The 12,361-nt window shown below is 43.6% G+C and overlaps 1 protein-coding gene across 1 annotated transcript in view; it reads left to right on the top strand.

The window, feature by feature from the left end:
- Positions 1-5,661, top strand: part of LOC142866173 (igE-binding protein-like) — a 36,270-nt gene extending 30,609 nt beyond the window's left edge. Inside the window, exon 2 of the mRNA XM_075999695.1 lies at positions 2,689-5,661. Within this exon, the coding sequence (XP_075855810.1) occupies positions 4,516-5,661 (1,146 nt within the window). The 5' untranslated portion in view covers positions 2,689-4,515. The remainder of the gene's footprint in view (positions 1-2,688) is intronic.
- Positions 5,662-12,361: the final 6,700 nt, after the last annotated feature.

The following is a 12,361-nucleotide window of genomic DNA, read 5'->3' as shown; positions in this document are numbered from 1 at the left end:
CAGTAGAAGCCCTTGCTTCCTTTCCTCTCTTCTCTATAGGGACAGGGCCTGTACCATGGTCCAAAAGCCCTCCAAGTCTAGACTTTTCCCATTTTCCCTCACATGTGTTTTCCTCAATAAATTACTTGCACATCTATTCCAATCTTGGTATCTCTTTTTTAGTGCTGGACTAATGCAGTTTTCAGCACTATAATTTGGGAGATTTCATATATAATCTGTATATCTAGCTCCTCTCAGAAATTCTGAAGATCTGACAATGCTAGACCTGGCAATAATCAGCTGGAACTAAGAAGTGGCTATGATTTTTGGACACTTCAGTTCATCCCTTTCTCCATGACCCATTGTCTGTTATACACAACTTATTTATGTTACTTGCCTAGCCCCTGTCAACATTTCATTTTTGAGACATTGATGTAAAGGAACATTCTTTTAATTCATGCAATCCAGTATATTATTTTGCTAGTTATGCCAGATACTGGTAGTGATGGAAAAAAATGCATAGACCCTGCTTCCCTTGGAGCTTTTTCTTGTAATAAGGCAAACAGACATTAGCCAATCACAGAAATAAAAACAAATAAATACACAATTATAAGTTGTAATAAGTTCATTGAAGGAAAAATGGGATTTATGAGAAAGTTACAAGGGTATTGATCCCCTTCTTTTCTCTATCTACATTTCTTCCCTTGGTAGTCACATCCAGTCTCATGACTTTAAATACCAATTGAAATCCCAAATTTGTATCTCCAACTCAGATCTCTCCCCTGAACTAATGACTCATATATCCAGCTGCCTATCTGATATTTCCATGTAGAAATTTAATAGATATTTCAAATTTAACAGATCCCAAACCGAAGTCCTAATATTTACCTACAAACCTGCTCCAGCGGTTTTCCCCATCTTGATTGATGACAATTTCATCCTTTCAGTTTCTCGGTCCAAATACCTTGGATCATCATTCATTCCTCTTTATCTCTCACACCATATCTAATACATCAGAAAATCCTGTTGTCTGTACCTACAAAAAGACATAGAATTCTGGCCCATTTTCATCACTTCCATTGCCACCACCCTAGTCCAATCTACTATCATCTCTTACCTGGATTATTGCAGTAACTGCAATACTGCAGTAGCCTACTAAAAGGTCTCCCTCCTCCTTTCCTTGGCCCATTTACAGTTTATTCTCAATATGGCAGCCAAAACGATCCATTTAAAACATATCATCATGTTACTTCTTTGCTTTAAAACCCTATAATGGTCTGTCATTTCTATCAGTAAAAACTGAAGTTTTTATATATTACCTTACAAGGCCCGACAGGATCTGACCTACCTACCCCCACCTTTCTGACTTTATCTCCTATTATTCTACCACTTGCTAAGTGAGCTACAGCCACAATGGTTTCTTTTGCTGTTCTTTGCCCACAACAGATACAATCACAATTTAGAGCCTTTGCACTGGCTTTCATCTCTGCCTATCTTATTTTACCCCAGATGTCCTCATTGCTAACTCTTCATTTAATTAAATGTCATCTTTCTCAATGGGGCCTACCCTGACCACCATGTATAAAAGTCTAACCTCCAGCACAACCCTTTATCCTGCTGTCTTTTCATAGCTTACTATATAATTTACTTATTATTTTTGTCTTTAATTATCTACATTTTCCTATTAGGAGATGAGCCCCATGAAAGCAGACTTTTTGTCTGCTTTGTTCACTGATATATCTGAAGTGCCTAAAACAGTGTCTGGCACATAATAGGCACTCAATAAATATTTGTTCAACTAATTGATTAATTAGTTAATAAAAATGTCAAGGAAGGTTTCTCAGTGAATTTACATTTAATCTGAGACCCAAAGAATAAGTGAGAGAGCATAGTAGGTAGAGAAGACAATATATGTGATAGCCTTGAGGTAGTGGGTCAAGATAGATGGAGCCAATTATGTATAAATCCTTGTAAAGAGATAACTCAGACCTTTTGCCTCCTCTCAAGGAGCTCACAGCAAATGGGGTGAGAAAAATAATTAAACAAATTGTTATAGATGTTGTAAGTGCACTAATAAGGGTACACACAGAGAGTTGTAAAAAACACTGAGTAGGTAGCTATTAACTCTTCTAAGAGAGCTGGGAATATTTTACAAAGACGGTGATATTTTAGCTAGGTCTCAGGCAGGAGAGTGACATGATGAAAGTGTTTTAAAAAGATTAATCTGGCAGTAGTATGGAAAATGGATTTGAATATGGATGGACTGGAGACAAGAAAACCATCTAGTCTATGGCAACAGTCCAGGTATGAGATGATGAAGGCATTTATAGGAATGCAAAGAGAAGGACAAATATGAAAGACATTTGGAAGGAACTAAATGAACTCTTGGCTTTAAGCCTTCCAGGAGGTAATGCTTCTTCCTTAGTAATAACCATGAAAAGATTCAGATTGACCTATTATGTAATTGCCTTCTCTGACTAGAATTTCTAGCTATGGCTGTTCTCCAAAAGTTTCTGTTATTATGATTGATACTTGTTGCAGACTCTAATTTACATTAAGATGGCTTTAAACTCTAAAGGTTGGGAAGCTTTCAAAAACAATTTTGACTATGAAACAGCAAATTATTCCATTAACGGAGAAAAGAGGAAAACCATGGGGGCACATAGGAAGTTTTACAATGAGCTCATGGTTTCTTTTTTTTTTTTTAAGATGATATATAAAAGATGGAAATAAACAATACAAAAACAAGGATAAATATAACAGGGGAGATGAAACTATGACAATCCTAGAGGAAAATGTTGGAAATATTCTCCTAGACATTGGCCTAGGCAAAGAATTTATGAAGAAGACCTGAGAGGCAATCACAGCAATAACAAAAATAAATAAATGGGACCTGATCAAACTAGAAAGCTTTTGCACAGCCAAAGAAACGGTCATGAAAGGAAACAGACCACCTACAGAATGGGAGAAAATTTTCGCATCCTACACATCTGATAAGGGGCTGATAAGTAGAATCTATTTAGAACCCATGAAAATCAGCAAGAAAAAATCAACCCTATCAAAAAGTGGGCAAAGGACATGAACAGAAACTTTTCAAAAGAAGACAGGATAATGGCCAATGAACATATGTAAAAATGCTCAACATCTCTAATCATCAGAGAAATGCAATACAAAACTGCAATGAGATATCACTTATCTCCAGTAAGAATGGCTTTCATCAAAAAGTCCCAAAGCAAAAAATGTTGGAACGAATGTGGAGAGATAGGAACACTCCTGTACTGCTGGTGGGACTGCAAACTAGTTCAACCTCTGTGGAAAGCAATATGGAGATACCTTAAAGCAATACAAGTAGATCTACCATTTGATCCAGCAATCCCACTACTGGGCATCTACCCAAAAGAACAAAGGACAATCTACAAAAAAGACACCTGTGTGGGGCGCGGTGACAACGCCATTAAAATATGGCGCTGATATCCGGTGCCTCGCCCTTGCTTCTCCCGCTGGTAAACAAGTTCTGCGCCTGTGTGTCGAATGTAACCAATGATATGAGTTTCCTGCTTTGCAGTGTATATAAGAAACTGCCCTTCCCCTTTTCTGGGTCTTCCGCAAAATGTAGCCTAAGGGATCCCCCAATAAAGCACGGTCAGAAGAACTCCAGTTGCCGCGTCTTCCTTGCTGGCGAGGTGGGCGCGACAAGTGGTGCCGAAACCCGGGAAAACGAAACAACTTTAAAGCACCAGCGGAGACGACCTCATTAGGAGGTGAGTTCAGAACTGACGTGCGGGACGGCCGTTCTCTCCCTTTCCCCAAGTCACTATGGGCAACATACCGCTTCGGCGCTTTGTGTGGCCTCTGAAGAACCTTTTATCTAGTAATAGGATTCACATTGAGAAACGTGATTTAAAGAATTTTTTGAAGGAAGTGGACCGGATTGCTCCTTGGTTTTTATGCTCTGGTTCGCTGACGATAGCGTCCTGGAAAAAACTAGGGAGAGACCTTAAGGGAGCATCAGATTTAAAACCCGGTGTGCTTCTGCTTTATAGGCTGATTTTAGATTGTTTGAAATGTGATCCTCTCGGTTCTCAGAGTGCCGCAGAGCAATTAGCGGAAGTTCAGTCCGAGTGTTCAGAAGGAGGATGTGGGGGAGGTGCTGCAGCGAGGAGTGATAAGGAGAAGTTGCGAAACAAGCAACAAAGGTCGGGGACTAGCTCAGGGGCATTGGCCACGCCCCTGCCCCCGGTACCACAGTTTCCAGACTTGCACTTTGAGCCTCACTCTGACAAGTCTGGGTCCTCGTCCGAGTCTTCTGACTCCGAGGGAGGAGACCCTCCGTGCCCTACTTTCGCTGACTTAAGGAGGGAGCTCCGGCGGCTCGATACACAGGAGGCGACACAGATCGCTCCTGAAACTGATCCAGGTGCAGCGGACGGAGATACTAAGTGGCCGCCCCCGTATAGTCCAGAGACTAAACCTCTGGCGCCCCCTGGGCCGCCATGAAATCCTACATCTTTTTTGGCACCTGAAACTGCTGCTGCCATGGATGCTGCTTCAGTTTTTCCTGTCTTCATAGATCAGAATAATCAAAGATTTTGGCAACCTATAGATCAAAAGCAATTAAAAGAGTTAGCAGAGGCGGTCCGTAATTGGGGCCATGGCGCTGCTTATACTCTGGCTTTAGTTGAGCGCCAGGCCAACGGCGCCTTTACGCCCGACGATTGGAATAAACTTACTCGGGCTGTTTTAACCACAGGACAGTACCTTGATTGGAAGTCTATTTATTGTAAAGGCTGTCATGGGCAGGCTAGGCAAAATGCCGCTCATGGGCAAGGAAAGGAACATTGGACTTACGATATGCTGACAGGACAGGGACAATGGGCCAACAATCAGACAGGTTACCCTGAGGAAGTATATGCGCAAATTAATAGTCTAGCTATCAAGGCATGGAAGAGCTTGCCCAACCGGGGTGAGGTTAGGGGAAACTTGACTAAGATTATTCAAGCCCCAGCTGAACCATTCTCTGATTTTGTGGCACGCTTGGTAGAGGCGGCAGGAAAGATCTTTGGAGACCTAGAGACAGCTATGCCTTTAGTAGAGCAGCTAGTGTATGAGCAATGTACCACCGAGTGCAAAAATGCCATTGCTCCCTGGAAATCAAAGGGCTTGGAGGCGTGGCTAAAAGCCTGCAGAGAGATCGGCGGTCCCCTGACTAATAGCGGGTTGGCGGCTGCCGTTCTGGCGGCCCAATCGCGCCAAGAGAGGAAGTGCTACAACTGTGGTAAACCGGGGCACTTAAAGCGGCAGTGCCGTGCTCCGAAAAAACAGGAGGCCCCTAGGGCTCCCCTACCGCAACCGGGAATATGTACGGTTTGCGGCAGGGGCTGTCACTGGAGTTCAGAATGTCGGTCAGTAAGAGATAAGCAGGGCAGACCCATTCATAGAGATGCTGAAGGTAGACCTGTACAGCAGCAAAAAAACGCCTGGCAGGGCCCACCATCCCAGGGCCCGCAAACATATGGGGTAATGATGGCTCAGGGAGGCCCTCAGGGGCCCCATGGTTCGTCCCTGCTACAGATGCCAGGGAACAACCCGTTTCTAACACCCCTGACTCCGGGGGCCCCCGAGAGCCACGGCGGGCGACACCCGGGTCAGCAGGATTGGACCTCTGTGCCACCACCCCAGTAGTTCTGACCCCTTCCTTGGGGTGCCAGCCTATCCCTTCTGATTTCAAAGGGCCATTGCCCAATAACACGGTGGGGCTGGTTCTGGGGCGGTCCTCCTCTACCCTAAAGGGACTCATAGTCCACCCAGGGGTGATTGACTCTGACTTTCAAGGCCACATAAAGATCATGTGCTCGGCTGCGCGTGGCATCATCTCCATCACACCTGGAGATCGCATAGCCCAGTTACTTATCCTCCCTAGTTTGCATAGTCTTTTTGCCAGCAAGCAGGAAGAGCGAGGAACAAAAGGTTTCGGTTCCTCGGGTGGCCATTGTGCTTTCCTCTCGTTAGATTTGCAAGACAGACCCACCCTTCGGCTGAGGGTGCAAGATAAAGAGTCCGAGGGGCTGTTAGATACAGGGGCTGACACAAGCATCATTTCCGAGCGCTGGTGGCCTAAAGCTTGGCCTACCGTTTCCTCACCTAACACCCTGCGCGGGCTCGGTTACGCCTCGGCCCCTTTTATGAGTGCCTCCCTCCTCCCATGGAAAGATACTGAAGGACATTCTGGGGTGTTCCAACCATATGTTTTGCCCCTCCCGGTCAACCTGTGGGGGCGAGACTTGTTACAGCAGTTAGACTTCAAGCTGACTAATGACTATTCCCCTCAAAGTCAGCAAATGATGAAAAACATGGGAGCTGTCCCTGGAAGAGGGCTTGGAAAGCAGCTGCAGGGCTCGAGTAGCCCTGTACCAGCATCGGGCAATAACTCTAGGCAAGGGCTGGGTTTTTCCTAGGGGCCACTGAGGAGCTTCTGCCCATACCCTGGAAAACAGACGAGCCGGTGTGGGTGCCTCAGTGGCCCTTGCCTAAAGAGAAGTTACATGCTGCCCGTGATTTAGTACAAGAACAGCTTACTCTTGGACATCTTGAACCCTCTCAATCTCCTTGGAATACTCCTATTTTTGTAATTAAAAAGAAGTCTGGTAAATGGAGACTGTTGCATGACCTTAGAGCAATTAATGCCCAGATGCAGCTTATGGGGCCTGTTCAAAGAGGATTGCCCCTTCTCTCAGCATTGCCTAAACGTTGGAGCCTTATTATTATAGACATCAAAGACTGTTTTTTCTCTATTCCTCTGCATCCGCAGGATAAGAACAGATTTGCATTCACGCTGCCCTCCACAAACCACGAGCAGCCTGATGCAAGATATCAATGGCAGGTTTTGCCTCAGGGCATGGCTAACAGTCCCACTATGTGCCAACTTTATGTGGCCTCAGCTATCCAGCCGGTTAGGCAGAAGTTTTCAAAGGTAAAGATTATTCATTACATGGATGACATTCTCTTATGTCATCGTGATGAGGGCACGCTTCGCCAAGCTTACGCATCCCTTCAGGCTCACTTGAAAAGAAAAGGCTTGTTAATTGCCCCTGAAAAGGTGCAAGAGGGAGAGGTAGGCACGTTTCTTGGCAGTAATATTCTCCCTGACAAGATTGTGCCCCAAAGACTGTCCATCCGAAGAGATGCCTTGAAGACCTTAAACGATTTTCAGAAACTGCTAGGAGATATCAATTGGCTTCGACCTTTTTTATGTCTTACCACAGCAGAGCTGAAGCCATTATTTCAGATTCTAGAGGGAGACTCACACATCACGTCTCCTAGAACTTTGACTCCTGAGGCCCTTAAGGCTCTTCATAAGGTAGAAGAAGCAATTCAAAGGGCGCAACTAGTGCACATTCAACACCATGATCCTTTCTCCCTCTGTGTACTCCCTTCTCCTACGCTTCCTACGGCAGTGCTTTGGCAGGATGGTCCCCTTTTATGGGTGCATCCTCAAGCCTCTCCAGGAAAAGTGATTGGCCATTATCCTACCTGTGTGGCTGAGATAGCATTAAAGGGTATTAACTTGGCTGTTTCTCATTTCGGACGCTTTCCTGATATCCTGATCTGTCCATATACTGCCAATCAGGTAAACACCTTATGTGCCACTCTTGATGTATGGGCCATATTGAGATGCACCTTCCCAGGGAGCATTGACAACCATTATCCCAGACATGCCTTACTGCAGTTTGCAATGAGAAACGAGCTCATTTTCCCAAGAGTAACGTCACTGTTACCTTTGGTTAATGCCTTGAATGTGTATACCGATGGCTCTAAGACAGGTATTGGGAGCTATGTCATTCAAGACAAGGTGTATACAAAACAGTTTGACTATTCTTCTCCTCAGCTAGTAGAGTGTGCCATAGTTGGTCTGGTTCTCAGTACTATCACTGAACCTATCAACATCATCTCAGACTCCTTTTATGTGGTCAACGCAGTTAAACAGTTAGAAAACTCCTTTCACATTCTTGCCAAAAGTACAGTCTTTTCTGTATTTACAGAAATTAGGAATACTATTCTAAACAGGAAAAACCCATTTTCTATTCAGCACATCAGAGCCCATTCTCTGCTGCCAGGACCCATGGTGGCAAAGAACAACTTGGCAGACCGCGCCACTCGGGCCCTCTGGGTAGCAGACCCGCTTGTTGCTGCTACTGAGTTTCACAAGTTGTATCACGTGCCAGCCGAAACTCTGCGCCTCAAGTTCAACATCTCTCGCGCTGAGTCTCGTGACATAGTTCTGCAGTGCGCACCTTGCGCTCCCTTTCGTTCTGTTACTCACACTGGGGTTAACCCCCGAGGGTTGCGCCCACTGCAACTTTGGCAGATGGATGTCACCCACATTCCTTCATTTGGCAAATTACAGTATGTGCACGTTTCTATTGATACCTGCTCAGGTGTCCTTCATGCTACTCCTCTGCCTGAGGAAAAGGCCAGTCAGGTAATTACCCACTGCCTAGAGGCTTGGGCAGCCTGGGGTAAACCCCAGATTGTCAAAACTGATAATGGCCCAGCCTATGCTTCCAAAGCTTTTCAACAATTTTGCACTCGCTTGGGTGTGGAGCACCGCACCGGTCTTCCCTACAACCCTCAAGCGCAAGGCATTGTGGAACGTGCCCATGGCACACTCAAAATGTATCTGCAAAAACAAAAAGGGGGAGATGCCTTACCGGCAATAGCACCAAAAGGACGCCTTTCCCTTGCTCTCTTTACTTTGAATTTTTTGAACCTAGACGCCAGAGGGCGCTCCACCGCTGACAGGCATGTTGCACCTGGACAGCCTAAGAAGGAGCTGGTAAAGTGGAAGGATGTGTTGTCTAACCAGTGGAAAGGCCCGGATCCGGTAGTGGCCAGATCCAGGGGATCTGTTTGTGTTTTCCCACAGGACCAAGAGAACCCTGTTTGGGTACCAGCCCGGCTGACCAGACTAGTCCGCCCAGATCCCAGCGACGATGAGCCTGTTGTGGCTGAGCCTGCTGATGGACCTGATGATGACGGGGTCTGGGACGGAGCCCAGGTGGGCGGTGATGGACGTCTTCCCGATGCCGATGCCGATCCGCCATGACTCCACCGTCTTTCCTCGTTTCCTCACCACCAACATCTCACTGGACCTGCCTTATGTTCCTTTTGACCCTGACCAGGCAAACTTTTCCCATAGCGCAAACATTACTATCCCAGGGTCACTTTGCTTTGAATGTCAACTCGCAGCTTAAAGGAGGAATTACGATCATTAATCAAAGAGTGGACTTAGTCCAAGAACAAGTGGACTCGTTATTGCAGCTTGTGCAGCTGGGATGCGAGCAGCGGTGGCCCGGTTTATGTGTTACCTCCATCCCCTATCATAATTTGTCCCGTGCAGCAAACTTGTCTCGCCAACTGTCCCATTACCTAATGTCTAATTGGTCTCATGGATTTGAGGGACTGTTACTTGAGTTACAGCAGTCCATTATTCATATTAATTCTACACGGGTTGATCTTGCTGTTGCTGAAGGTTTAACTAGCTGGATTTCACAGGCTGCCAATCATCTTAAGGAATGGGCTGGTATGGGCGCCCTGGCAGGTCTCCTTGCGCTTATTGCCATATTAGGGCTCATGTGCATTGTCAGAATGGCGCGTCAGAATCAACGTAATCAGATTTTGATGATTCAGGCTTTTGCTGCGTTAGAGCTTGGGCAAAACCCACAGGTTTGGCTAAACATGTTGAACTAGGGCGCTGTTATCGCCCCAGCAGCCCCCCGAGTTGGCTGTAAGGTTACTCCATGACGGGAATGCATGGGGCCCCATCATTGAGTGTCGTAGATTTGAGCCATGATGGGGAAGCAACCCATGTAGCCTAAGACAGAGGCCTTACCCATTTTGTCTGCCTGGCAGTCAGCCTTTGCACGCCTCCGAGTTCTGCTCATTGCACGAGGCAAGGTGACAGCTGTTGGCTATGAGGCTCTGCAGCCTTGATCGCTCTGTCGAAGGACGGGGCTGAGCGGCTGCTCAGTGCTCATTTATTAAATAAAACAGGGGGAGCTGTGGGGCGCGGTGACAACGCCATTAAAATATGGCGCTGATATCCGGTGCCTCGCCCTTGCTTCTCCCGCTCGTAAACAAGTTCTGCGCCTGTGTGTCGAATGTAACCAATGATATGAGTTTCCTGCTTTGCAGTGTATATAAGAAACTGCCCTTCCCCTTTTCTGGGTCTTCCGCAAAATGTAGCCTAAGGGATCCCCCAATAAAGCACGGTCAGAAGAACTCCAGTTGCCGCGTCTTCCTTGCTGGCGAGGTGGGCGCGACACACCTGCACTCAAATGTTTATAGCAGCACAATTCACAATTGCAAAGCTGTGGAAACAACCCAAGTGCCCATCAATACATGAGTGGATTAATAAAATGTGGTATATGTATACCATGGAGTACTGTTCAGCTCTAAGAAATAATGGTGATATAGCACATCTTGTATTTTCCTGGATAGAGCTGGAACCCATACTACTAAGTGAAGTATCCCAAGAATGGAAAAAGAAGCATCACATGTACTCACCAGCAAATTGGTATTAACTGATCAGCACCTAAGTGTACACATAGGAATTACATTTAGTGGGTTTTGAACAGGTGGGATGGGGGAGGAGGGGATGGGTATATACATACATAATGAGTGAGATGTGCACTGTCTGGGGGATGGTCATGCTTAAAGCTCAGACTTGTGGAGGGAGGGGGGCAAGAGTATTATACGCAACCTTAAAATTTGTACCCCCATAATATGCTGAAATAAAAGAATATATATATGTAATAACAGTAAAAAGAAAAAAAAAACCTTTTCATTTTATTACACACTATACATAAAGAATTATACTATCAGTTGTATTATCCTCTAAAAATAGCTGATTGGCACTTTAATTTCTGAAAAGGAGGATGACTTGATCATAGATTTAATTTAATAAGAAAAATCTGTCTAAAGCATAAGAAAGTACAGTTTTGAATCATGGAAAATATCCAGAAGTAGTCAAAAATCCAGGTAAAAGTAATTGTATCCTTAGATTGTGGCCATAGTTATATAAATTGAAATAAGAGGTTAATATTGAAATAAGGCGGAAAAGCATAATTGTCAGAAATTGGCACTCGATTATATAGCAGAGAATGGGTGAGAGTTCAAGCATGACTTTAAGGTTTTGATTGTAGTGGCAGAAAGTATGGTGATAGTATTAAGATGGGGAGTAGGAGAGAGGAAGATCAAAGATAGGGTGATAAAATACTTAAAATGCAATATAATCTGTCAGTAGATCTAACTTACTGTTGAATAATATAAAATCTGAAGACTGTTAATATAGGTTAAATGAATTTTTTAAAACTTGCTTTGAGAGTTTAGGGGAAAAGTAGAAAAAATTACTGAAGTTTGTGACAAGTTTTAGAAATTCAAAAATCTAAGACTGTATTTTTAAACACATGAGCTATGAGTTATCATGTTTTCTGCTATATCTTATGCTTAAAAAAGATTGCATTTTTTTTCTCGCTAGGAGCAAATGAGAAAGTCAGCAGTGTTGTGTTTACCGATAAGTAGACTTGTTATAAAAATGCTGTTTTCACTAGGGAAATCTAGTGCCAACTGTGTTATTATTGGTCTTAATTATAAAGGCACATTTTAGAACCTAAAAACCCCCTACTATTCATATAAAATATTTTGGAAAATGATCAAATAATGAAAAATTTATGTATATTTTAGGCATGTAAAATGCATCATTGTAATAATCAAAAGTTTTCATTATGTACATACATAATATTTCATTATACTAGCTACATGCAAAAAAATTAAAAAATATATATATGTATATGTATATATAACAGGTGGCATGTGCTTAAAGGATTAGTATCTGGAACTATAAGGCCCCAAATTACCTCAGGCTTATAGAAATATATATTTGTAAAGACAACAAGAACAATATTTTAACCTTGGTCTCAGAAGAAGTACATGTGTCCTGTCATGGGAAACTTATAATTCAGACAATATTATTAAACTATTCTCAGTGATCAAATGAATTCAGAAAAATAGGAGAGGTGATTTAAGATTGGAATTTATGTAAAAATATTACTGATTCTAACAAAGAAGAAGGGGAAAGTCTTCAATTTGCTAACCAGTGAGCTAAATATCTCCTGGGTTTACTTCTAGAACAGATTTTCAACAAAATGAGTACTTAGAAAATTGCAAAGTTATCAACAAAGTCATTTAACACAAACCTAGTTTTTATTTCTGGCAAGGTTATTAGAGATAGTTTATGGAACTGTGGCAAACATAGTATATATGTTGAATGAATGAAACTTCAGCAAGACTTTAACAAGTTTTTTTATGACAAGAAAATATGAAT

Source organism: Microcebus murinus, unplaced genomic scaffold (genome assembly GCF_040939455.1).
Source record: "Microcebus murinus isolate Inina unplaced genomic scaffold, M.murinus_Inina_mat1.0 scaf001_hap2_Mmur4.0, whole genome shotgun sequence".
In the NCBI taxonomy this organism is placed as follows: domain Eukaryota; kingdom Metazoa; phylum Chordata; class Mammalia; order Primates; family Cheirogaleidae; genus Microcebus; species Microcebus murinus.
This window is presented reverse-complemented; position numbering and strand designations above follow the sequence as displayed.